Source organism: Pseudopipra pipra, chromosome 4, assembly GCF_036250125.1.
Source record: "Pseudopipra pipra isolate bDixPip1 chromosome 4, bDixPip1.hap1, whole genome shotgun sequence".
NCBI classification, from domain to species: domain Eukaryota; kingdom Metazoa; phylum Chordata; class Aves; order Passeriformes; family Pipridae; genus Pseudopipra; species Pseudopipra pipra.
This window is the reverse complement of record NC_087552.1, coordinates 11,962,871-11,990,539: the sequence shown is the minus strand read 5'-3', so window position 1 is coordinate 11,990,539 and position 27,669 is coordinate 11,962,871. Positions and strand designations below refer to the sequence as shown.

The following is a 27,669-nucleotide window of genomic DNA, read 5'->3' as shown; positions in this document are numbered from 1 at the left end:
ATAACAAAGTGATTTAGCTCTTTTGATTAGAGCCAAGCAGTCTTTTCCATTGCATTCCTATGTATATATACTTAATATTTTGGGTTTAATACTTACATATCTTCAGTTTCTTTTTGTTGTGGAAACAGTGACAGATCGAGCCTTGCTTCATGGCCTACTTTGGCTGCTAATAACACAGCACCCTCCATACTGAAATTGTTCAGAAGACAGATGAGATGCTATTTGCTCTGTCCAGACAGAAATTTAGATTATCAGAGAATCAGAGAATTCATTTACATAGTTCTTATTTAACAGATTTTGGACAAACGAAGGGGATAAAAGGGTCTGACACTGCTTTCCGTTACAGGATGTAGATATTTATGTATGATTAGGTTATTATCCTATTTCAGCTATATCTCTGGGGTTTGGAAACAAAATAATTGCAAAGTATTTAAAGAATTGTCCACTTAAGAGAGCAGCAAATATTTGTTACAAATACTCTTCAGAAGTCCCCTGTGACATATATAATTATCATGCTCCTGGCTTTGCTTTATTAAGGTGGCTTTCAGCAAGTTAGCTGCAATCCTGACAGTTTATGGATTGATCTCCCATTTGGAAATTTTTACCACTGCACAGTGCTAGTGCTTATTTTGTTATGTTCTCTGGTCTATTTTTAAATATTTACTTGCAAGTTTGTAAATAAATCACTGCTAAAGAAACATCATTTGTTAATGACATTAAAAGTATTCCATGTATGATAAGAAATACAACCTTGGATCAAAAGCACTGCACTGCTGCAGATAATTAACCTAGGTCTTTGAAAGAACTGTATCAGCTTAAATCAAAGGGCTTGTGACTTTGTTACAAAGGTTACCAGGCTCACAACTCCTCCTTATTTCCAGTTGCCAGACTCCCCTGACAAAATTCTTAAATGCATCACTACCCAGTAGAAAATTACCCTGGGAATATGTTTTTGCAGGTATTGGGGTTCATCAGGTCACTTTTTAAACATCACCTCCTAAGGACACAGGAGCAGGCAATTCCCAAATGTCACAAGTCAAGCAAATGAGGTAGAAGGCTGTCTTGGCTGAACAGAGATCTTCTCATGGAAGTAAGATGATAAAGGAAGGCATATGCCCAGTGGAAGCCAGGTTAGGTGACATGGGAATAATTCAGAGATGTTGCTTGCCACTGTAGGGAGAAAATTTGTTTGGCCAAAGCTCAACTGGAGTTGAAGCTGCCAGAAATGTGGGGGACAATAAGAAAAGTTTTTTCAAATATATTAATGGCAGTATAGAAATAACATCAGCCCATTGCAGGATGAGGATGGTCACCTCACAAACAGGGACAGAGACAAGGCAGAGGTGTTTAACGCTTTCTTTGCCTCTGTATGGATGACAGACCAAGGGGGAGGACCACGACTGCAAGAATGATCAACTCCCAGCTGACTCTGAAACTGTGTGTGATCTACTGCTCCAGTGGGATCCCTACAAACCTGTGACCAGACAGGATTCATCTGAGAATCCTCAAAGAGCTACTGATGTCATCGCAAAGCCTCTCTTGATTTTTCAAGTGGTCTTGGGAATCCGGAGAGGTCCTGGCTGACTGGAAGCTGGCAATTTTCAAGACAGGCAAGAAGAAGGACCCCAGAAACTACAGGCCTGTCAGTCTCACTTCAGTGTCTGGGAAAATCATGGAAAAGATTATTCTGGGGAGTATTAAAAAACACCTGGAGGACAATGCAGTCATCAGTCACAGTCAACATGGCTTCATGAAGGGAAAGTCCTGCTTATCATACCTGATTTCCTTCTATGACAGGATAATCCACCTAGTTGATCTAGGAAAGCCAGTAGATATAATCTTTTCAGACTTCAGCAAAGTTTTTGATACTGTCTCGCACAGTATCCTTCTGGACGAAATGTCCAGCACACAGCTGGCTAACCATGTGTAATGGGTGAGTAACTGGCTCACAGATTGGGCACAAAGAGTTACATTAAAAGGAGTAACATCAGACTGGTGACCTGTCACTAGTGGGGTTCCGCAGGGCTCCATCCTCAGCCCAGTTCCCTTCAGCATATCCATTAATGACCTGGGTGCAGGACTCAAAGGAATATTAAGTAAGTTTGCCAGCAACACTGAGTTGGGAGGAGCTGTCGACTCCCTTGAGGGCAGAGGCCCTGCAGAGAGACCCTGATAAATTAGAGGACTGGGCAATCACCAACCATATGAAGTTCAACAAGGGAAAGTGCCGGATTCTGCACCTGGGATGGGGCAACCCTGGATGTTCAGACTGGGGAATGAGATGCTGGAAAGCAGTGCCACAGAAAGAGACCTGGGGGTCCTGGTCGATGGCAAGTTGAATATGAGTCAGCAGTGCCCTGGCAGCCAGGAGGGCCAACTGTGTCCTGGGAGGCATCAGGCAAAGCACCACCAGCCTGTCAGGGAGGGGATTGTCCCTGCACTGGGACGGCCTCACCTTGAATATTGTGGCAGTTTTGGGCACCACAATATAAGAAAGATATTAAGCCATTAGAGAGTGTCCAAAGGAGGGCAACAAGGATGGTGAAGGGCCTTGAGGGGAAGCTGTATGAGGAGCAGCTGAGGTGACTTGGTCTGTTCAGCTGGAGAAGAGGGAGGGACCTCATTGTGGTCTTCAACTTCCTCATGAGAGGAAGAGGAGGGGCAGACACTGATCACTTCTGTGACCAGAGAAAGGACTCAAGGAAGCAACATGAAGCTGAGTCAGGGGAGGTTTAGGTTGGATATCAGGAAAAAGTTTTTCACGCAGAGGACTGGAAAAGCTCCCCAGGGCAGTGGTCACAGCACCAAGCCTGACAGAGTTCAAGAAACATTTGGACAATACTGTCAGTCTCATGGTGTGGCTCTTGGGTGTCCTGCACAGGGCCAGGAGCCGGACTTGATGATCCTCATGGGTCCCTTCTAACTCAAAATATTTTGTGATTCTATGATTAGTCAGACATACACTATGTAAAGAAGTATATACTCTAAATACTATGTTTAACATTTATACACAACTATAGCATCTGATGCATTCAATGCAAAGTTTCATATATATGCAACCACAATATTGTAGTTAATGTTCTAGCTGTAGTAACTAACTGAATTTGGGTGACAAAAGGTAGCCAGGGGAAAGATCATAAACAAAAAAAAAGCTCTTTAATATTGTCTCTGCATTAAATTGCAGCTTGCAATATGAACAGATAAATAAATAGGGAGCCCAGGATGAGTTCAGGTGTTCACAGTGTGCCTTCAGCATCTGATTTCCTACCAACTGTTCTGTAAAGTGATTATATACTTCTGCAAGATACAAATCAGTTGGTCTTTCCAGCTACACACAACAGGTAGTCCTGCCTTGATTGGATGTCTTGGCAAATTGGTTAATTAAGTCAGTACTACAGCAAAATTCTGTGCAATCAGATTGTGACAAGGTATCACCCTGGTTGTGTCTTTCAGAAAATACACCTGAAAAGTATTTGTCTGCAGTATCAGCTGTGTCTTCTTCTGAACAGCCATTTCTTTTGCCTTTTAAAGAATGGGATGGGACTAATCATCTTATGGTAACTACAAAGTCAATGTTAATTAGACAGTATATGCATATTTTTACTATTACAGCTGTTACTTGTCTCCAGTTACTTTAGAGAGTGGATTTGGAATTCTATTTGTATACTTTCAAAGAATTTTAGGTATGTTACATTAAGTAATTGAACCTTTCTCTTGCATTAAGCTCTATAAGTCTGGCCTTTAAAAAAAAAACAAATTGACTGTTTATACAGGTGTGACAGTTTTATGTATCTATATGATTTCATGATTTGTCAAATATGCGTGCCCCACATATTTATCATATATATATATATACATGTAAACAATGTGTCTATAGTATCTTATAATTTCTGACTCTTTTTTTTCAGCATAAAACTTGTATATACCTGCTGTTTAGCCTAATGATCACTTTTTCTTCTGTTCTAGTGCTTATGTACCAAAGACAGAAGCAGGTCATTGCAAGTGGGCAGAAGTTCTGAAAGACTTGGAGAAGATCAAGACATCCAAAGTAAGTTCATAAAAAGGTCAGCATTTCATATAATCATAGGTGAAGACAATTAAATATGTAGCACTGTACTCAGCTAGGTAGAGTCAGTGAGAGGAAGCAGGGAAAGGGATGGTGTTTGTATAATGCTGTTTCATGGGTGGAAACAGAGGGTTAAAGGGAATTGGAATTCACCAAATACTGCAGACTCTAGAATTAAATATCATTTTCTCCAGCACGTTTCCTAAGAAAAGGGACAGTGGGCTTGAGAGTTAGCCCCTTCAGACAAAGTATTGTGGGACTCTGTTCTGAGAGTCTCCCTTACAGTGAAGCCCATTCTGCAGGTTACTGGCTGACTTTAAGACCTGGCTAGATTTGGCCTTTGAACTTGGTAGCTAATCCATCTATTGAAGAGTTAGCTTTATTATTTCTAAATCTGTTAGCTAATGCTCCTAATTCCAACTCTTGTTTTCTTTTAGGACATTGATGTCAGTTTATATACTGCAAACACAGATGAGGATGTAAGTAAACTTTGAATTTGATCACAACTGGTCTAATATGGTGGCTCCATTTCTTTGCTAGCAACTTTCTCCTAAAGCAGTCTTGGTCTAATTTGACAAAAGTTTCTAAAATCAAATAATTCACCTTGGAATAAACAGTTCTGATAATTAAATGACTTATGATAAATTATGTAAGCAGGTATTGATTATTTTTATTGAATCACCTGCTATTAAAATTAAGTAATTGAAAGGCCATGTTGGATGGGGCTTTGACAAACCTAGTCTACAAGAAGGAATCTCTGTGCATAGCAGTGGGGTTGGAACTAGAGCATCTTTAAGGTCTCTTCTACCCCATATAGTTCAGTGATTCTCGGATCCAAAACTATTTTCTCCAAGCAAACATTGCTAAAATAATATTGGTATTCATTTGCAATTTAAAGGAAGGGGAAAAAATGACCCAAAAAAGTGCAGTATCCACAAATTCATAGCTGAAGAGAGTTTTTCATAATCTATTGCTGTGGAGTTCAGTCTGTGCTCCATGGGACACATGAATCCCAAGAAAATGAAGCCAACCAATCCTCCACTCCTAGCATTCACCTTTGGCATAGCCCTGGAGGAATTGTCTGGATTCATTGCTGTGGTAGTAGCCTGCTCCTGAGACATTGCTTTTCTGACAGCATAAACATTCACACGCAGACTGTCACAAACACAGACAATCCAGATATCCTAGACAAGATTTTTTTTCCATAATGAGGGAGGATATCCTAGAAATGGTGGACTGACTACCTCAGCACAGAACAGTGTCAGAGTGCTTGCAGAGTGCAGCAATACCGATGTCTTCAGTGGAACTGGCAAGCCCGAGAAAGCACAGAACCTGATGTGTCTGTACATGACATGGAAAAAGCTCACAGAACACACATGTCCACACCTGCACACACATTCTCTTAACTGAAGCAAGCTAGAGAGGTTAATTCATTAAAATGGCTGATTTAATGCCTAGTAATGTCAGGAAGATTTTCTTACACTGGGACAGTATGATATGGAAGTCAGACGAACAACCTGGGACTTATTTTTGGCTTTATTGTTGACTTGATGGAGAAATTAGTACCTCTGCCTCTTTTTCTTTAATTCATTAAATACAGGTAATATCTGGTTCCTCTTCTCCCCTACCCATTCTGAATTCAGATCTCTGAATGAAAGTGTTAAAATTTTTAAGAATAGTACTAATTTAATTCCACTATGTTTAATTATATCCCAAATTTCTATCCTAATTAATTATTTTCCTATATCATTCACTAAAACACTACATTTCACTAATGTACGCAAGCTGGCTGGCCTTTTTGTGTTTAGGTCTCACAGCCCATCTCTGCTGATATTTAAAAGTATTTGAATAATAAGAAAAGATGTCTAGTAAGTAAAACTCAGCCACTTCCAGGATGATTGTATCTTAAATGGTATCTTACTTATATCATAAATTATGTCCTACATTCATTTATTCCTTTTTATTCGTAAAACTATTACAACTGCTTTTTTTTTTTTTTTCAGGAAGAATGCCAAGAACCTGTAATGAGATGCTTTTTCTTAGAGACAGAAGTGATTATTCAAGAATGTCGTATCAAAAATTGTAGTGAAACACAGGATGTAGTGAACATATGGAAAAATGGAAATGCAAGCTTAGAAAATAAAAAGGTAAGTAGCACCAAGAGTCTGTGGGAAAAAGGTAAATGAAAAACGTTTCTTCAGTAGCAGAAATACCTTTTCTGTTTTATAAAATGTGAGATGGTGCAGATGAAAACAAATGAGATCCAGCAGCCTGTATAGGTAACAATGAAAAAGCTGAGTTCAGTGGTTTTTTAGAAAAAAACTTTCAGGATTCCCATCAAAGCAAATACTTTTGTGCATGCATAAACATGTCAGGACGTCTGAATGTATAATTAACAGTTTGTAACTTCAGTTCCTAAAGTCAGGTATGGTTAGACACATGTAGAGAAGTGTCCTAATTTTCAAAGGAACCATTTGCATCTCTCACTGATGTATCTTTGAAAGCTGATCCTATTCAGAAAGTAAGCCAAGAACTGCACAAACCATAACTACCACCAATGTTTTCTGTAGCCACTATCTGCATTGGAATTATCCATATAAACAGGACAAACAACTTAATTCTCTATCAGAACCAATAGATCAGTATCCTGCTTTACTATTGCATTTTGTCTTTCAGTTGAATTCCACAACATCAGCAAAATGCAAAGAATGTGAAGAATATGAAGAAAAAAGTTTTACAGAATTTATACAGAGTTTTGAAAAGGTTATACAGAGGGACTGCAAACACTGACCAAAAGACACAAGTTGGGAAACAAGATTCTTCCATGAACATTCTCAGAGAAATTAGATTATCACCAACAATAAACTGGAAAAAGAACATCATTTACAATACTCATGGCTATCTCTTAATATATTTATTTCTACTGTGGTTTTCAGGGAAACCCAGTTACTTGTTCTACCAAAGAATTCAAAGTCAAAAATTAGAATATTTATTTCTTCCTTGCCTTTTCTCCCTTTTGTACAATGGTAGTATAAGGGTATTAAAAATTTTCTTCAGTCTTCTTACAGAAGCTAAAGCTGGTGCTTGGTTCCTCTGTCCAAGGACAACACGTTTTTTTACTTCATTTATTACCTCTGACACTGACACTACTGGGGTCATTATGGTAATGACTACAGTTCCTTTAGCAAATACCAAAGATTTCAATCTAAATTTCAACCAAAACAGTGTTAATTTCATTCTCTAAATCATGGAGCTGACCAAGTGTCTTACATACTTGAAAAAAAATACTAAATTCTAGGTGGTAGAAATCTTTCCTATTGTAGCAGAGTTTGTAGCTTTGATCTTCTTGTGGGAAAGAATTTTGAAGACAGGAATCACTTTTGACCAGTTGGAAATCACGATAACTGTATTTCTAAGATTCAAGGCAGTCACCTGTCCACTGGTACTTCTGAAATGCTGCAGAGCCTTCTTTCAGCTCTTTCTAAACTAACTTTCTGCTTTCTTCATGATTCATATCCGTGTCGTACCAACTGCTATCCATAATAAGTAATTCTTTCCCCCAGGCACCTCCATTTCTCTGTCTTCATTTGATAAATGGCTCAGCCATTCAGCTGTCCACTTACCAGGAAGGAAGTCTCAATCTCATCAAATACACTGCCTGGTACTCTCTTATTGTTAGGTTACTCCCAACAGTCAATCTTTAGCACTCTGGGCAGATGAATCTCCAGTAAACTGCAAGAGAAAGAACATAAATGTGAGCACACGGGTTGTCATCTTCCAGGGGACTTACAGACAAACGGATCTGTAAATTCATAAGCACATTGATATAAAGATTAATCACCCATAGAGGTATCACAGAAGAAATAAAGTATTTACCACCACAAAACATCAACAAAAGAAGTGTTTATTACATAGCTTGGATGAAGTAAACCGGTCCTACCTCTTAAAGTTTTCCTTAAAACAATGTTAAGCATTGAATCTGATTTTCTCTTACTTAATGTCACATGCACATGCCAAAGATCTGTTCCGTTTTTCAGTACTTCTGCCTCTAGGTAGGAATACTAGACATGCCTGTGCAGCAGATCATAGGGACACAAGTGGCTACACTGGAACAACAATATTACCTCCCATCACACCAGAGGATTAGTGAATGTTTCCAGAAGTATCACCTATTTTACAAAGCAAGGTAAAGGACATTTGCATTAACAAAGAAAATTACTGCCCAGTAGGTTATGACCTTCATGTACCCTGCCTAGGGCAAAAGCATGCTCCAAATTACCTCTCTTAAGACACATAGCACTAGATAATCACATCACTACCTGTTCCAAGTCTGTAAATTACATGTACAGTTGTTAGTCAACTCATTTGTTTAGGCAGCTGCATCACAGTTATTGTGCTTCTACTGCCCACTAAACCCAAACTAAGTGCTCTGTCATCCTAGTGAACCTCCTTCTCTGACATAAATCCTTTCCCAGCTTAATGTGGGCAGCACCACAACAAAATGAAGCTATTAATATTTTGTTGCATTTCTCATAGGAATAATATGGAACAAATATGGAGGAACAATATGATCATAAAGCAACCTAAGATTAGCCTACCTGTAATTATTAACAATTCCAATATCATAAGATTTGCTTTCATCACAGTTACACTCAAAGGTGACTGAGCTGCCAATCTCTTCCTTGTAGTATTGGAAAGATGGGAAAAATGAAACATCCACTACAGGAACAAGAGCAAACAGGAGAATGGAAAATAGGTGAAAGTCACCTCAAATGATATCAGTGAAAAAAAATTTTTCCAACTCACTGTGAACCCATTGCATCACTTCTTTCTGAGTAGCAGAATTCAACTCAATAAAAAAAAAGGAGATTTGTCTGTAATTCTGAAGTTGAACAGTAAAATTTCAAAGAGTACTTCCCAGAACTGCAGTGAAATCATTCATGTCTTCACCTAAACAGGCCCCAAAGGCAGTTTTCAGAAGACTTTGGAAATTCCCATCCTGAGTCTCTGAGCCAAGGTAAATTGGCAGGAGGATTAAGTATGTGAGAACGAATTTGTTGCTCAGAATGAATGGATGAAATCAAAGCAAGAAACACACATTTCATTAGTTTTCATCCAAAGTGTCCTTCACTTGCAGCTTATACATATTAAGGCACACCTTACTAGCAACAGAAACGGCATCACATACTGGAATTTCTGTACAGCATCAGGAGACTAATCAACATGACACCAAGCCATGCTTAAAATGGGACTCTTCTGCAGTGTGTACAGAGTTCTACCTTCTCTAGAGGCAGAGTAGAAACAAACTTTGCCACTATGAACTCTATGGAATTTTACTCACACACATGGAAGGAGGAAAAGAAGGCCAAAAATGAGCAAGTTATGTATTTTGCAATAATAAATTTGAATCAGCATCTTGAAACTGTTTCCTTCCAACTGTTTTCCTTCAAAACATGGAAATTTGGAGAATTCACCTTTCCTTATCAAATAGCCTAATTAAGCCAATAATCAAAACCTTAAATAAAGACAAAAAGAAATATTTTTCAAAACTTCACCCTCTTTTACATGACTATATGTGGTATTTTCTTGGTCAAGTCAAGCCAACCAGCTATCAATTGGCTTGGTAAAAATAGGAGAGAAGATGGGGCAATACAATAAAGAATGAAACATCTGTTTTAATGACTGACTTATCTGTGGCATAAGCAGCTCACTATCTCTAACAGTTTAAAATATATAGGAGGAAAAAAAGAATGAAATTACAACATAAACAGAAATCAGGCAGTTTTCTTGGAAATTTCTTGGGAAATACCAAAGGCTAAAGAAGTTTATTTTAACTTTAACATACAAACGAATATCTTATACTGGTTCTCTTCCTTGTGAGTCTGAATCAGATTTTTCAGAGGTGAATGGTGACTGACTTTGGTAAAATCTCAGGCAGATAGTGAATAGGGAGGAAGGCAAAAGAAGAAATATCAGGAGTTATCTAAAGTGTGAGACATAACCTTTAAAAAATGTTCTCATGACCAGAATAAAAGAATTGAGGTAAATGCCTTCATCTTCAACTAATTTATTAGAGTGCCTTTGTAAAAACCTATGTCCAACAGGAATGGATCATGACAGTTCCTACCAACTCTAACTCTAATGCTATGTTACTTAAGAAAAGGATTGAATCTTTCATCCTATTCCTTCAAAATCTGATTTTCATAGGGAACAAAAATGGCTTTATACTCTACTGGGATGTCTCCACAGTTCCTTCAGATTTCTAAACCTAATTATTTACTAAAGATTTATCTTGAAACACATCTGGTCTCTCATTGTATTTGAATTCCCTAGGCAAGAAAAAACAACAGCGTGGTTTCAACTCCAGACTGTAATTCCATAAAGTCCTCAGTCATACAAACTTTGCCCCTTTTCTTCTTTTCCTAGTGACACTCAGTATTCCTCAGGGCTTTCCACTTCACTATACACAGAACAGTTTCTAATGCCCTTTTTTCACAAGTTTTAGTTAAGGAAAACAAAGAACTGCAACTAGCTTTTTATATGTCAAGATGCTTTCTCAAAATCAAATTTTAAAATACAGTGACAGCATTGCTGAAGGAAACTTCATCAGACCCAAGTACGGTATTTCACTGTGAGATGAATAGAAGCCATCAGTTTGCAGCTTTGTTTATTTAGTGCCTTTCAGGAAGCAACTGTACCGGGCTTTTCAAAGTGAAGTATTGCATGTCAGTGACCATTAAAAAGCCTTAATGGCTGTTCTACTACACATAACAGACCTCATTAAAACGACAAAAGACAATCAAAGAGAAATTTAAAATACTCTTATGTCATTAGAACATGGCACAAACAATGATAACATTAATTGCAGCAGTGTGCTCTCTGTGCCACAGGTAAAACTGAGAAACCATTCCATTTAAAAGTTACCTTTCCCAGCTTTTCTAAGACTCACATACTTCCTTCAGTTACCTCGAAATCTATAGTCTTGCAGTAATACAGAACATACCAGTAATCCCAGCTTGGGCTCTTTCGAGCCATTAGTTTCCCAACGAGCCAAAATTTTCTCTCTAAAAGGAAAAAAAAATTCTAATATTTCTTATGAATGATAGAATCTCCCCTTTTCACTGGAGCACTGAGAAGTCAGTCCATGCTTTTGGTCAATCTCAACACATTCAGGTCAGTTTATTCAGTTAGAACATGGACCACCCCAATCCTCTGAGGCAGCAATACTGCATGGCAGGTGTTAATCATAATCCATTATAACAGCTGGGAATTTCTTCTCCTCGTTAACCTTAATTGTGACTTTTTACATCACATTTTCCAAGAATCTTCTTTTTCTTCTATTAGTCGCAAGATAACGAATGAGACATTACTTTGTATTTCCTCTGGTTGTTCCTTTGGCAAGCTTGCTACAACTAATTCAAAGAAAATTAGATCATTATGAATAATTTCTGCAACTTTTTTTTCCCCTGTAACAAGCCTCCTGCTTTCATGCATCATTTGACATTTTAAATTTTTAACTGAAGCCTTCAGACAACATTTCTCTCTTTTATACTTCCTACTGCAGGACAGTGGCTGGGCTTTATTTTACCCTAGACAATCTTCCTAGCAGTAGGTATCAGTCATTTGGATAAGATAACTTAACCAAAATCCCTTGGCTGTACTGCAGCTTTATCACACCACATAATTCCTTTTTAGGACCTCATCCTCTAGTATTTTATGTCACTAATAAATTATGAAGATTTACCTGGGAAAACTTAGACAGAATTCATTGAATTTCTGAAGTTGTTTGTAAGCTTTAAGTTCTCCAGCTATAACATATAAGATGCAGATGTGAACCATTGGCTTAAAGACCCAAAGGGAGATTTTTTTGTCAGTTTAATGTCCCCTTTTTTCCCATCATGATCTTCTGGGATCTTCTGAAAGCACTGATAACTCTGGGTAGTCTATGGCTTGTTTCAGCATTGGTGAAGGAATCTTAAACCGATAAACTTCCACAAAGCAGGTATCACTTGTGTCAGCAGGTGGAACATAGGTTTTTCCAGATATGTGCTTGTACAGGATCTCAGTCATTTGGTGACTGACAGTAAGGCCAAGCTATGAAAATGATGCCTTGTCCTCCTCAATGCACAGGAAAAGGACATCAACAACCAATGGCTCTTTGGAAACAGTTCTCCAGAAGTTTTAATTTCTGTCTCTGTGCAGTGGAGCTTCTAGAAGTTCCATTATCAACCAAGTAGGATGCTGCCTTAAAATAAAAATTACAAAGTCGTGTTCTCATGACTTTATCAGAGACCTCTATGCCTGTACAGATAAAATGAAAGGGTGAGGAACTATTCCTTGGCCCCAGGGCCAACAGGCACAACACGGCTTATTTGTGGTTGGCCACACAAATTAATGAGTCTGCATCTAGTGCCAGAAATCAAGGAATATTTTTAAGCTGCAGTGACATAAAGGGAGAAGAAAAAAATTATAGCACTGCTGACAAATTTGCTACAAGGAGTCACAAGAAGGGGTTGAAGATATAGAGAGTTGGGTTTTTTACCTCTAGTCCTTAAAGTCATTGTAACCACTGGATGTTAAAGTTGACAAGACCTGGAATTTGGACACTTAGATATCTGCGACTCCTCTCACTAAGCTGTTATCTACATCTTCCAAGCCTGCAAACCATGGCCAGCTCAAGGTGTACTATACTTAATATACTGAGGTATGTTGAAACCAGAGCATCCTTTCTCCCTGCCCAGCTACAAGTAGCATTTCAAGTGCAAATCATCTCAATAATGGTGTTCTCTAACACCTAAAGGTACTCTGTAACGACCACAGTTATCCAGATTCTGAGAAATTGAGAAAAAATAATACACAGGTATTTCCTCTGCTGAATGTCATGCCCATGAATGCCAAGACTAGCATATCTCAATGTTCTGAGAAGCAGGGGGTAAGAATTAAGTAGCTTATGCATCAGACACTGTTTTCAATGCCAGCCTGTGCCATGAGTACCTTTGTTTATCAGTGATATAAAACAAGAACCACCTTTATCCTTCCCACACTAAAACACTTTCTTGCTTCATGGTAAAAATTGTTATATGTGCTTCTTTTTACAGCCCTATTCTCCTGAAGAGAATTACACTTTTACTTTCCTCTCATTGAGCACCCAGCTTACACTTATCTCCAACCTAATTGCTGTCAATAGCAAGACCACCCCAGGTTCTGCAGCTGAAGCAGTACTGTACAGGAAACACATTAAATCTTTCGAGATACATATCCACTCCTTTCTTTGTGTCATGTGCATCGCTGTGCAAGAAAAACATTTCACTCAATTCCATCACCATGAAGCACTTCCAGAGTGCATCATTCTATCACTGTCAAACTGCTTTAATTAAGCCCTTCACTACCACAGCAGCTACTCCTCAGACAGTGGATACAGCTTCAGTGCAGGCAAATAACCTTTGGCTATGAAATCTGTAGAGCTCGAGATTGCCTCTACATTCTTGGTCATCAGAGTGAGCTGGTTTTGAACAAGCCATTCCAGAAGGGCATGATTATACCTACAGGCAACTCTAAGTCTGTAGGAAAGTTTTCTGTTAATGTATTACAGTGTGTCAAATAGCTCAGTTATAACTACATCTATGCAACCAGATCTCAGAATGAGTTAGTAGAACAAAACAAAAAGCCGTACAAATGTCTTTTGTCACCCAAAAAGACAAAACAATGCTCAAGGAAAAAGTTATTTTAACTCCTCAGATGCTGTCAGGAAATATTCCAGACCAGTTTTTGCACAATAGTTAAGACACTGGGACATATGTTGTAACTTGAACAGTGCAGCTGGACAACATTTCTGCAAGGAAAAGATGTTTACTTCAAACAATATTCATTCACAGCTGTTGCTACAACAAAAGCATATCAAGAGAGCTCAGAAATCTATTCATGCTTAAGATCATTATTGACTGTTTTCTGGTTGCAAGCAGTTGCAAATTATTTTTTTACTTGAAAATATTTTCTAACAGAAACTTATTACATCTTCAGAAACAGTCTTTTAAGCAACTTCTAAAGCTGGAGCTTTATTAAAAGCATATTGATGTCCTTGTGAACAGAGAATAACAAATATATGTCAAAAATTGTGTAGTGAAGTAGTTCATTTTTCTCATTTCCTAGGAAAATAGCCTGTGGCATACTAGCACATATAAAGAGCATATAGATTACTTTCTCAAACTTCCTTAGGAATTCAGGGAAATTTACAGTGGTTTTTATACTGTACTCCAAAAAGTATTACTAGAATTTTCAATTTTCACTACCTTAAAATAAACGAAACAACAACAAAAGAAAAGCCAACTTAAAGTTAGTTTAAAATAGTTCTCAGTCAATCCAGCACAACTAGTTCAACAGGAAAAATCTTGGCTATATCAAAAGCCATTAAGAATTTTCCAAAATACATTCTTTGTGCAAAGGTAAAACTTAATCTCCTTTCAATACGAAGCAGTGTTTCTGTGTAGATTTTTCTCAGGATTGCTCACATACTATTAGATATGTACCTTTGGCAATACTTCTACAACGAATTGTACAAACTCATTCTTTTTTTTTGCAAATATAATGGTAAAATCCACCCTGTGCTTGAAATTGCCTGTATTTTTCCTTGCTGAAAAGATCTGAAAGTGCCTTTTACTAATTAAAATCAGAGAGCTGAGTTGTCCGAAACATGTGCAAGTGCTTTTAGAATCAAGGGAGATTTAACCCCATTTCTACCCTATTTAAAAATACTCAGAACTTTCTCAGAACATATTCTAACAGGGGAAGATTACTGTAAAACTTAAGTCTGAATTTTTATAACTTCTCTGTAAGCATTTAATGATTAGAAATCAAATACATGCCTGGGAAGAAGCTTTAAAATATCCTGAGTGAGGGTAGAGAATTAAATAAAGAATAAAAGAAATATTCAAAAAAATGATAAGCAAAATATATTAATCATATCTCAATTTGAACACGAGTCAGATTACTATAATTAATTTTATTATCTTGCATTTTGTACATTACTTTTTCTGTCCTTTGTCCTTTCTAGTTTCTCTTCCTGCATTTCTTTCAGTTGTGCATTAAGCTTTTAAAGAAATCTCTTAAAGCATATGATCACACCTTCAGGGTTAGATCCTCTCTCCAGGACACAGACTTTCACTTGCATTGTAGAGAATGGGAAAATCCTGCTTAGGATTCCAACAAGGAAGTTGTAGAGCAGTTAGGAGACAACTCCTTGGGTTGAGAAGCAGATGTTACACAAGGCTGTGCCTCTCTGCTCTTTTGCTGCCATCACCAGCCTTCAGCTGCTGTGGACAGCTTAAATTAAGACAGTTAACTATCACTGATGTATTGTTCAGGTGTCTTCTTTTTAGGAATTTGAAAGAACTTTATCAAAGCAAGAAGAAAAGGAAATGAGAAAGAGTCACTGGTAGCAACTCTTATGCTGTAAGGGTTACATTGCAGACTGAGATACAACTTTCAGTTAAAAGGATGTTCCCAACTACAGCAAAGTGGTAAACTCACTCATGGTCAGCCTCTTGATCACAGGATCAAAAGAAGGGACAACTAATACTTTCTCTAATTAAAATAGTTCCTTTTTCTTTGCTATTTAACCTCCAAGATATTTATAAAGGTTAAAATTAGTCATCTCTGTATAATCTCTCTACTCATCCTAGTAGTCCTTCATCACACATAGAATTGATAAAGGTGTAACACTCTTTCTCAGTGATTCATGTAAACATGCAGAAGATCCAATGTTAAAAGGCAGAAAACAGATAATGCACACACTAAAAGTTCTTGCCAGCTGCATACTGTAATCAACCAACACAGAAACACTGAGCATCTTTTATCCCCTGCTACAGAAAATGTCACCAGCCACCGAGCTAGATAAATGTTAAATAAATAGATAAATGTTTCAGGTAAACACTTTTTAACTGTCCTGAGAAGAGGGAGTGAGTGAAAAGATGGGAGGAGTTTGGCCCTCAGCTGAGGTCAACCCACTGTCCCTGTGCTATGCACTGTCACTGTAGAGCTGACAGTGGTATCTGAGCTCAGAGGTGCACAAACTGTGGAGGCCCCTAATCATACTTCACTGCACACAAATGACCTTTCAATTTATTATTCCATCCTCAATGTGTACTACTCAATATATTCAGTGCACTGAACACATTTTGGAGTTGCTGTGGATTAATGATTAGCTGTGACAAACTGAACTTTTCAACCCAGTAACCAAGGGGAAAATACCAATTAAGCAGAGCTGCAGTTCCATGCAGACAAAGCATGTGTTCTAACAGCTATCCAAACTACATGGCCAGAAGTAATTTGTAGGCTTGACTACCAGGTTAACAAACTGAATATGGGTTCACCTGTGCTTCCATTTCTATGTGCACATGGTCCCAAAGAGGGTTTCTTACCTAAGCCAGGGTTAATGAACAAGTGTGTGCAGTCCTTTCCTCCCTACAGAGCCATCACACTATTACAGAAGAAAACACAAACGAATTATGGCTGTGAATATCCTCAGACTATCAAAAGGAAACCTACTCTGAAAGATTAGTCTGTTCTAGATCTCAGCAGTGTTGGAGGCTTAATTTGCACATCAGAGTTTAATCTTTTCTTTGAACAGTTAAAAAACCACCAACAGTGAAAATCTTTGCCACACTCTGGCTCTTCACGTGTTGGGGGATTTCCCAAACAACCTCTAGGAAATCAGGGACAGGTCAAAGTAATAGTTGCAGTAAATAGACTCACAGTCTAGCTCAGTGAACTGTATAATCTCTTTTTGTAAGTGCTCTAATGATACCAGTATCTGTATAACAAAAAAAAAAAAAAAAAGGAAAAGAAGTAGCACAAAACAACAAGAAGGCATGACTAATCTAGAAATAGGGTGGATTGAAGAAATGAGTAATAAAGATCTCCCTTTCAAGAGTACTTTTTCTAGTGAGCTTGCAAAGTAGCCAGCTTGTGAATGCCAGGTTGATTTGTAGGCAGGTGTATTGCTGGGAGGAAATGGAGAATTTCCACAAAGGGATCAAAATCATCCTTGATCCCAAAGATATATGCACAGTGCTGCACTTAGTAGAAGTACACTTAAGAAGTTCCATTACTAGACTGGATTTTTGCTGGATCAAAGTTCTAGTGAAAACTCATTTAAGGGAATCAAAACCTTTATATCTTAATTATTCTGGAAAATTTTAATTAAATTTAATAAAAATAGAGGGGGGGTTTCAGTAGTAATGGGCGGGCAATTTAGTTGCAAGAGCTTTTTAGCAACATGCAAGCCTCATAGTTCTGCAGCTGTAAGTCCCAGTCTTGAGTCTTACCTTTTTTTTGTCTATAGAGAAGCATGTAAAGACACTGTCTATTTAATAAAGTATGCAAAATATGAAATGTCTGCTAGTGTTCAAGTGCATCAAACCCTTGTCTTTACATTCCCTTTAGGTAAAAGCTTCATCTTCATAAGCTCCATTTTAGGAATCACATTATGGTTGAGATTGAAGTGACTTCTAAAGATCATCTGGACCAGTTGACTGTGGTCAATCAGAGTCACCTAGAGGAGTTCATGGATGGTGTCATGGTTTCAGTCTCTAGTGATCACCAGGAAATTATCCTCTTCATGAAGGAAAGGAAAACAAATATACTTTGTGTAAAATTTGTCCTGATTCTTAAGCATCCTGGAAACAGCATTCTGACTCATTGTGGTCTTTTAACTTAGCCCACTAAGAACAATATGCTAATATTACTTATGACAGCAGACATGATAGTGTGTATGAATGCAAATATGGTATGTGTTCTCAATCGTAAGGAATGGTTTTAAAGACAATTTTTTTTTTTCATATTTGATTCCATCCATTTTAGCTACAATGCACATCTGTTTGATGATCAATAAAAGCTGTTATAAAAAATTTCAGATTTTAATTATCACACCTGGATTAATATTTTGATAGAAAACTGCAACATTTTAAATGTAAGAGTAGATTAGAAATTCTGCATTTAATAGCTTAGTGTACTCCTTCCAGACTCAGCTAAGCCCCCTTGACTCTCTTAGGTACTTAACAACAATATGGACAATTAAACAAAATGGAATAGCACAGACAAAACAGCTCACTGTGCATTGAAACACAGCATAGGAATCAAAAACAGGTTGATCTGTAATTTCAAGATGGTTCATTACTATAATGAAACCAACCAACAGTTGACACTTTATATCTGATAATGGAATATTTCACCTTGGCATATGTTCCTCTAGCTAGGCACTGAGAAGAGTTTCCTTTCAGATCATACTTAACACCACTCCCTTTCTTCAAGTACTTCCCTTTGAATAAGGTGTAATTGAAAATACTTGAGTGTATTTCATGATAAGATTACTTTCCAGTCACACTCTAATAAAAATTTAGTTATTGTTCAGCAAAGACTCACTGAACAAGAAAAGCCCTTACCCTTTTGCTAGTATTCTATTTCCCTGAAGTCTGATTTAAAGAATTTTGGTGGAATGGGCAGCTCTGTGCAGCATTAAGTACTTTTTCAAGATGCCTGTTTAGAACTAGTTCAGCATAAAGGAAAGTTGATTAGTTACCTTCACTGAGTTTATAATTATTTCCTAGCCTGAAATCAGTTTGTAAACCCTCCTTTTCTCCTGTGAGAATGTTTCTTATTGTAGGAAAGAAGTCAGAGGAGTGTTTTAAGTATCATGGACATGAAAAGCACGATGACTCCACACTTAAGCTGTAGGACTCCCTTGTAGCACAGAAGACTCAAAGCTACATAGCTATGAAAGCAAAATTGAGTGTTACCATCCTGAGGCAGAAAAAGGATTGTATTTTTCAGGGATGAAAGAAATGGCATGGGGAGCTGTGAGTGGGAAAAGACTGGGAGAAGTCAGAATCATAGAATCATAGAACCAGCCAGGTTGGAAGGGACCTCTGAGATCATCAAGTCCAACCCTTGATCCAACACTGCTGTGTTGGTTACTAGACCATGGCACTGAGTGCCACATCCAGTCTCATCTTAAAAACCTCCAGGGACAGAGAATCCACCACTTCCCTGGGCAGCCTATTCCAATGCCTGATCACCCTCTCTGTAAAGAATTTCTTCCTAATATCCAACCTAAACCTCCCCAGGCAGAGCTTAAGCCCATGTCCTCCTGTCTTACTGAGAGCTGCCTGGGAGAAGAGACCAACCCCCACCTGGCTACAACCTCCTTTCAGGGAGTTGTAGAAAGTGATGAGGTCTCCCCTGAGCCTCCTCTTCTCCAGGCTAAACAACCCCAGGCTGTTTAGAAGACTATTAAGAAAGTACTCAGGTTTAACTGAGAAGGCCTGGGAGCAAGCTGTCAGATATGGGGAAAGACTACTGAAAACATGGAGGCTTGGGTCTTGTGTCTGAGACACACTTTGAAAGGCGCAGAGAGGGACAGGGATATTTCCTTTCCCTCCCTCTTCAACCTGTCCCTCTGCTGGCATGTTCTCTCTCCACTTCATCTCATCCCATATCCCTCAACCCATCCAACACAGAGAACTCCACCCTCCCCCTCATCGCCAAAGGCATCTTCTTAACATCCATCTCCCATTCCCTGCCTCTGATTAACTAGCTCTTCTTCCCAGCAGCTTCCCTGACAAAGGAAGGGCAAAGAGAAACTTCTGAGAATGGGGGTTGAACACAAGACAGGACCAGAAGCAGAACCCAAAGCATCTGTGGATCTCAGAGAGTGAAGTTTCCTACCCCTTTCCTGGCAGGCTTGAGGCAGATGTGGGTGTGTGGACAATGTCTGCTTTGAATTTGGGCTGTTTATATGAACTGACATTCCCTTCCTCATCCTCACATAAGCAGCAGCAACTGGGGTAAGAGTGGATTGTTCAGAGTATGGCAGCCCATCTTTGCCATGTCAGGCAAAAGCTGAACATGGACTCTGCAGCACCAACAGACTCACAGTGCAGAAAAGTGAGGATATATCCTTGTTTGGGCAAGCTGTATATAGATACAAGATGCTGTTTGCATCCTAAAATACTGTTAACTGTCCTCATTTTAACTTGGAAGAGGCTGACTGTTGAAGCAGTAGTACATGGAAATTTGAGAGCAGCTGTATCCCATTTAATGCCTTGAAGGCAAGCGTGCATACAAGTGCCCTTATTATTAGACCATGTTATCATGGAGAGTTCACCTAAGATAGATATGGACAGATGTCGTACTTGTCAGAGTTGCAAGGAGCTCTGGGTGAATCCAGCCTCTCAGTCAGTTTTTGCCTTGTTCTCCAATCTTCCTACCTAGGAAATTAGCTGATTCACCCCAAGCAAGAGTTAGAGGTGGGGATAACACGCAGATGGTAGAAATAGCAGAGAGACTGTGACCTGAGACAGAAGTCAACATAACAGAAAGTATTGCATCAGCATCACTATAAAGTTCCTTTCCTACAAAGGAACATTTCTCTCTCATGACTGATGGAGCTACATCATTCACTTCAGCAAAGACGTTCCTGCATTGCACCCAACAGACTTTCCAAAGCTCAGTTTGGAGGTTTTCTTCTCTCACTCCCAAACACTATCAAACAGCATCAAACTTCTTTCTCAGTATTTTGAAAATACTCTGTAGTGGCTGCTAAAGCAGCTCCTGGGATGTGAAGAAAGCATGATTCCCGTTAGGGCAATGTCAGATTTCTCTGGTTTGCTATTAAAGTAGGATAAAGATTACTGAAACATAGGCATTTAAGAGAGAAGCTGGAGGAGGATGTGTAGGTATAACATCTTTGCTCCTAATTTTCCCAGACCTTTTTCCCATCTGTTCAGATACAAGCCTTGCCCTCCTGTCTCTAGCATTTGCTTACACCTCTGCTTCATAATATGCCATTCTCCAGTCTGTCCAAACACAGTTTCAGGGCAGACAGAGAAAGATCTCATCAAATCTGAAGCAGAAGTTAATCAGGTATCTAACTTGGGAGGCCCTGCAAATTCTCAGTATTCATCACTGAACATAACACTTCACTGAAGGGGGAAAAAAGACAGTAAAGAGTAAGGAATTACTTTTTTTGTGGGGGGATAAAAGGGGAAGAATTAACATTAATGCTTTTACAATACTTTGAATATTTTAAATGCTATATACTTTATGCATTTATGAGATTGATTACAAAAATCACAAGCACAAGAACAAGTAATGGGAATGGGGAATGTGGTTTGCTGACTAATCTTAAAATTTGGGAGTGAAATTCTGAATGACTACAAGTGCCAGAGCTTTGATTTCGTCTCAGTCTCCTATAAACTTGCTCACCACAGTACCAAGAAGACTATTTGAATAAAGAAATGTTCTCCTATTTAATAATTATTACATATGATGGATTGTAATTATTGCTGCTATTACTGCTGTAATTATGCAACCATGTTCACAAATACAGAATTCACAATTTATAGTGATGATCCATTTTGATCTACTAGGCTTATTTCAAACATATTTTTGTCCAGGCTTCCACTATAACCTTCTCAACTTCAGTATTAGTAGAACTTATGGTTCATTACCTGGTCTGCTAATGCCTACAACCCATTTCACTCACTTAAGTGATACAGATATTAGACATTACTCTCCTCTATTCGAAGACTCTGCTACCTGCCACAGAGCCACATAAATCATAAATAGTAGTTGGTCTTTCAAAGGTCTTAAATTTCACTTTTATCAGGGGACTCCCTTTCAGAAGAGAGAATAGTGCTTCTTGTTGCTGTCAGTTCTCATATTATGGCTAAGGCAGTGATAATTCGGTGTCCTGGTAGTGTTATCTTTTGGATTGAGACAACACTGATCACAGGAAGGAAATACAATGGAATCATAATGGTGTTACTTATTTTGTATTGAGACAGCAGTGGGGAGACAAGCAAAAGTAGAGGCATGATATGCTATGCACTGTACAAACACAACACAGCAGACAGTGACTGCCCTGGGATTGCAGTCTCAGTAATTTAGAAAGAGTAGAGAGTAATTAATGGTAATTAATGATTCTCTTTCTGGATTTATTGATAAATGGCTGCATATCTCACCTAACTTATTTTATTTGATGAAGAAATACTATAGATCACTAATCCAAAGGAAGGAATTTTTGGTAATCCAACAAACCCTTAAACTTCAAGTCCCAGTCAATACCCAGCAGTAAAAATGCTGTTTCTCATACAGAACAGATGCTGTATCTTCCAGGTTCTATTCCATGGTGAATACCTGGGAGCTGTGCTTAAAATAACATGTTTAACATTGTCACCTTGCATGCAATCCATGTTTAGCAGACTAGAAGGGGCCCAACATGAAAAAATTAATAGTCCATTCCACACATACCTCTCCTAAAGAGACAAAATCAAGTCAAAAGGAACATTGTGAGTCTTATTAACACACATACATGTGCACAAAGAAGTTTTTCTATCCCTTTTCTGTTACCCCTGCTATGATAAACAGCACTGCTAGGACAACAAAGGCCATGTTTTGTTTGAAGTGCAGATAGAGAAAGGTCAATATTTTTTTGTATAGAGAATTTCATCAGTCTCCTGTGTAAAGGAAAATGGCCAATAGTGCAGCTGCAGTCAGATTCCAATGCTGCAAGACTTCTTGAAACTCACAGTTACCCCAAAGAAACCTTTTCCCTCCCGGTTTCATAACTCTCTGTTTTCCTCAGGAATAAAAAGCAAACAACTTGAGCTGTTGGGCCTGAGTGTGCAACTTTATGTTCAGTGGGAACTTTACCATTGACCTCAGTGAGCCCAGCAGGATTTAAGCCAATGCACACATGAATTCTGACGCTTCTCACTCCTCGCCACTGGATCTGCTTGTATCTCCTTAAATGCTGTACAAACCTGAGACATTGATTTCTCTCAGTTGCTAGGTCAGCAACTGTAATGACTTAATTAAAAACTTGCTCTCTGAGGGGTTTTCTCTTGTGATGATATCCTTCCACTCTGTTATTCCTCTTCTCACTTCTTGAACTGAATAGTGACCACATCAACTCAATAGTTACTGTAGAAACCTAATGCAAGCAGTAACCTTCAGATTTTTTAAAACAGGATTTGCTATCAATTTTATCATTATTAAATCAGATTTAATATTCTACAGATGTTGATTTATCTCAGATGGTCCAAGTCTTTACTGAGGAATAAGGTTCTCTTTCTCTGACTTACATGCTTCTGATGCCTACACACAGTTTAGTCACCATTTAAGGGTAACAGAAATATTCCAGTCTCAGTCTGTGGCACTATGCAGTTTGTGAAACATCAAAACTTCACAATTTGTACTATTTTACCTCTCAGGCTCAATTGCTCTCTTTATTTTAAAGTATATTTGACTATTTTACTGATATCACATCAAAGGCATCAAATTCAAACAAGCAATGAGGCTGTGAACAAGCTGCATTGCTTTGCTTTTCATGTCCCCACAGCTGAACTCTTCAGAAGGTCCCAGTTTCAGAGTCAGGCTTAGCCTCTGCCCTCATTTATGTCCTCAAACACAGCTGGGTCTAATTCAACATAAAATCTTTATTTTAACCCTTTTGAAAAAGCAATGAGTGAGAAAATTAGGGGTTGGTTTAACTTGAGTTATAACCTAAGATTTCTCAGCAAGACCAGTTTCAGAAAGGTCTATTGTCTAACGCAACAATCAAATTACCAAAACAAAACATCCCACACTCATCTTCTGTGGAGTCTTCTCGTCTGAAGCAAAAAGCTACCATGGTTTTCAATGCAGTCGCATTCGAAGGAAAACTAAACAAAATGTTTTTAAATTGCAACATGAGGAGAAACCCACAACTTCTCTCTCCTCCACTGCCAAATGTTTTAATTAAGGTTTGTAGAACAAATTTAAAAAGAAAAACCTTTTTTAAGAAAAGTTATTAGTATCTGGAAGTCCTATGAAATGCTGTTGAAACATTTAGCAATTTTTTGGGGTATGTTGGTTGTTTTACCACAAATGTTATTTTTTCTCTGTCACCAGAAACTTAAATTAATTAATAAAAGTGTACTATCTTGTATGTTTGAAAGGCTACACTTAATAAATATTTTTCTGTAAACCAGACAAAATAAAAAGATTTCTAAGAGAAATTAATTCCTATGTCATGTTATGGTTTGGGTTTTTCTTAGTAGTTTGTAAAGAATGCAGTTTTAAAAAGTAGTCTATAAAATACATTAATTGTGTGTGTCTATGTTACAACATATATAACATGCATTAAAACACACACACCATAATATATAGCAGTGTGTCTGTATATAATGCACATATAATAGTGTGAATAGGTAGACAGCAAAACATGTAAATCAGTGCAATTTTTTGAAATATTGGGCATTAAGCCCAAATGTTTCTTTCAAAAACACAAAATCACAGATAAAAGTCTAAAATGTGCAGAGACATGAATAGCTAAAACCCATGAAAACTAGAATAGTTGTTCCATTATGACTCCTACTTCCTCAATCCTCAGGACTCAAAAAGTCCTCAGAAAATACCTAAAATAGTAGAAAGTGGAATTATAAAAATTAATTGTCTGCTCAAGGAAAGCATAGTTAATAGTCCGCTATTATTTTGAGAATGCTTAAGTCACTGGACCAGTGTGAAAGGGCTATTCTTATTAACCCTTAACCCACTTAATCTAACAAGAAATATTTCTAATTATCATAAATTTAGCTCTCTGATCCTTGCAGAGTCTAGGTTTAATCATAGCTCTGTCTGTCCAGTTGGTTTTATCAGACTTGGAATAGTGTATCATTAATACAACCAGGTTTAAGCAGAACCTCTTGATTCTTCCAGTCTCTCCTGTTTACCAGCAGCTACTGGTATCAAAGCTGATTTCAATCCTAATAGCATCCTTAACCTTATGAAAACCTCACTGGTGCCCACATCCACCCCTAACCAGACAGTCTGTGCCAGGTCAGCTCTGAATTTAGCCTGGCAGCTTCTGGACCATAAATTTACCTTTGGTTTTCTTGGAGTCCTAAATGGGTAGTACAAAACAGGCAAAAAAATATTCATGTGGGATGTTCCTAATTATGAAAGTGAGAAAGGTCATATTGGAATTAAATGGGTATTTTTTACTCATTGGTACAATTCAAGGCCCTTTTATCCCATGCCCTTTCTGTTGTGGAAAGAGGCAAAGTATTTTAAAGGCAAAAGCAGTCCTTTGAATAAAGTTGAAGGACCACTAGATCACCTTCTTGGGAACTTTGCCATTAAATTTTACCACAGCAAAAAGAAATTATGATAGAAAAATTGAGTCATTGGTCAATCAAGCAAGCGTGTAAAAGCAGAGATGAAGCGAACAGGAAGTAATTTAAATCACTCAGTTTTCCTTAGGAGAGAAACCAAAGAACCCAGCTACAGCAGAAGGCATATGTTTGAACGTAGGCTTTGGCCTGTCCTCCAAAACCTTAGGATCTCAAGCTGATGGGACAACTCAGACAAAGCCTCTCCTTCCAGCACAGCTGTTGTTTCCTTTTGTCTTGACTGCTGGGAACGTGATTCGGAGCAGAAGCTACTGCAGTTATTTGTGATAAAAACAGCAGATAGGTCATGGACACAATTCATCACTTAGAAGAGTGAAAACATGACTGCAAATAAAGAAGTGCATGTAAAGGCACACTGATATTGCTCAGTCTCTTCTAAGAGTATTTCCATAAACTAAGAACAAACTAAAGGCTTACAGACTGGTAGTCTCAGTCTGAGAACTTTTCAAGCTGACATTTGAAATTTTAGATCTGGTTCAAGCTGTCAAACAAAACTTATTTTGTCAAAGATACATTTAACGCTGCTATTTTTTTTCACCAAAAAGACTTCTGGAAAAAAATAGTTTTGTGGGTTGTTTTTATAAACTTGTTTACAACCTTTCAATGTATGAAATCACATTATGCAACTGAATTTCAAATGTTTTAAGTGAAAACCTGAAAGAACACATATATCAGGACCATACATCACTGGAATTTATAAAATGAAATCAAGATTGGTATTTAGTAAGTTGTCATTTTACTTAATTCAAAAAAATTTTTGGTTGCTCAAAGCTTTAATGTGACGTAGTGGATCAGTTCCAAATTATTTCAATGAGGCTTCCACCAGATTTCGTATACTGTAGAATTATGAGATGTTTTAATTGCTCAAATATAAAAAGCCTGAAATTCTTTTTTTTTTAAATGGAGGGAGGGATTCATTTTAAAAACATAGCTTAATTTCAGTTGTTCTGTGACTGAATAGGAATCTTAATTATGTTCTCTACACACTGTACACTTTACAAGTACAACCCTTGCAGGCACAATTACAAATTAATTGACTCATTCTTGTTGATATTTATAAAATAATAACAGATTTTTTTGCATTGCATTTATGTACTGGGGGACAACTCACAATTTTTTTTAATAACAAAAATTTGAGCTTTTTTTCCTAACAGTTTAGTATTCTTCAAATTCCTCTGTGTCTAGAAGAAATTATTTTTGCTGATGACCTGAGGTGTTTATTTTTAAAGAAAAAACAAAAACAAAAACAAAACAACAAAAAGACCAAACCAACCAACCAACCAAAAAAAAAAACCAAACAAAAAAATCCCCACTTGTAGTCTCTTGTGATAATGGTACTTACCTGGCTGCAACTGCATATCAAGATACCTGTAGTCTGAAAAAGTGAGCTGTGAACTACATTAATCTTGCATTTCCTCTTATTTTTAATGAAATGAAACACATAGTAAGACACAACCTTCCAACCCTAAGGAAGTGGCAGAGACCATAATATACGTTAGTAAAAAAAGTTATTAAACTTGCCTTCTTTTGTGATACAGTAATTGCTTCTCTGAGTTATTGCCATATGCTGCTGGAAACAGACTGGTTATCTGATCTCTGAAGTTTCCACAGACTTTGTGTCTGTGTTCCTCTCTGACTGAAATCTCCAGATACCTGCTAAAGCATAAGTTTTTCACCCACATCTGAGAGGGCGATGAATGGCAAGTCCAACCCTCTTTTTAGCTGGGTATCAAATCTGAGAGGAGAAGCAGTAACTCACTTGAGGGGCAGTCAAACTACCCTTCCATTATGATAGATGATGATGATGATGTCATAGTTCCCCTTTTGGGCAAAATCAAAGAAGCTGGCACATCACCCTGCACCTGAGCACTGGCAGATGGATGCCAGAGGTGTGAGTCCACGCGATGTTGCACCAGTACAAACTCAGACATTTTGGCAAGTGATACTCTGTGAACAGTATCACTGCTCTATGTTCCTACTCCCTGTTAAGTGTGTGTTGCCCTTAGCTATGCTTTCGAGAGTGACATATTTTCATGAATATACTCTGTGGAAGAAGTTCAGTCAAGTCTGTATTCAGAGAAGGCAGTTTACACAGACCACAATAAATCACTAAAAAAAAAAAAAAAGACAATCCTTTGTAGCCTGATGCTAGCTATAGAAACTCTGTACCACTTAGGATCAAGAAGGTGTCCAGCAAACCAGTCTCTTACCCCCACAGCAGGAAATCTGTCTTCAACAGATGGGTTACTCCTACAATATTCACTGCAATGCCTGTTCTCTCTGGATAAGGAGAAAGCAGAACACAGGGTCCAGATGACTCTCCGTTTTTCTCCCAGAAACTGCAGTTCTTCATGCTCTGTCTTGAAGATCACAATG

At 37.9% G+C, this 27,669-nt stretch overlaps 1 protein-coding gene and 1 long non-coding RNA gene across 2 annotated transcripts in view; one reads left to right on the top strand and one right to left on the bottom strand.

Annotated features, from left to right (window-relative positions):
- IL15 (interleukin 15) overlaps nt 1–6,957 on the top strand; it is a 38,531-nt gene extending 31,574 nt beyond the window's left edge. The window contains 5 exon segments of the mRNA XM_064651571.1: nt 3,454–3,557; nt 3,967–4,048; nt 4,504–4,545; nt 6,070–6,213; nt 6,743–6,957. Coding sequence (XP_064507641.1) covers nt 3,454–3,557; nt 3,967–4,048; nt 4,504–4,545; nt 6,070–6,213; nt 6,743–6,856 — 486 coding nt within the window. The 3' untranslated portion in view covers nt 6,857–6,957.
- LOC135412745 (uncharacterized) overlaps nt 1–16,392 on the bottom strand; it is a 55,609-nt gene extending 39,217 nt beyond the window's left edge. The window contains exons 1-2 of the long non-coding RNA XR_010429929.1: nt 7,690–16,392; nt 97–227 (exon numbers count right to left, since the gene is read on the bottom strand). This is a non-coding gene — a long non-coding RNA (uncharacterized LOC135412745). The remainder of the gene's footprint in view (nt 1–96; nt 228–7,689) is intronic.
- Between the last annotated feature and the right edge of the window lie 11,277 nt (nt 16,393–27,669).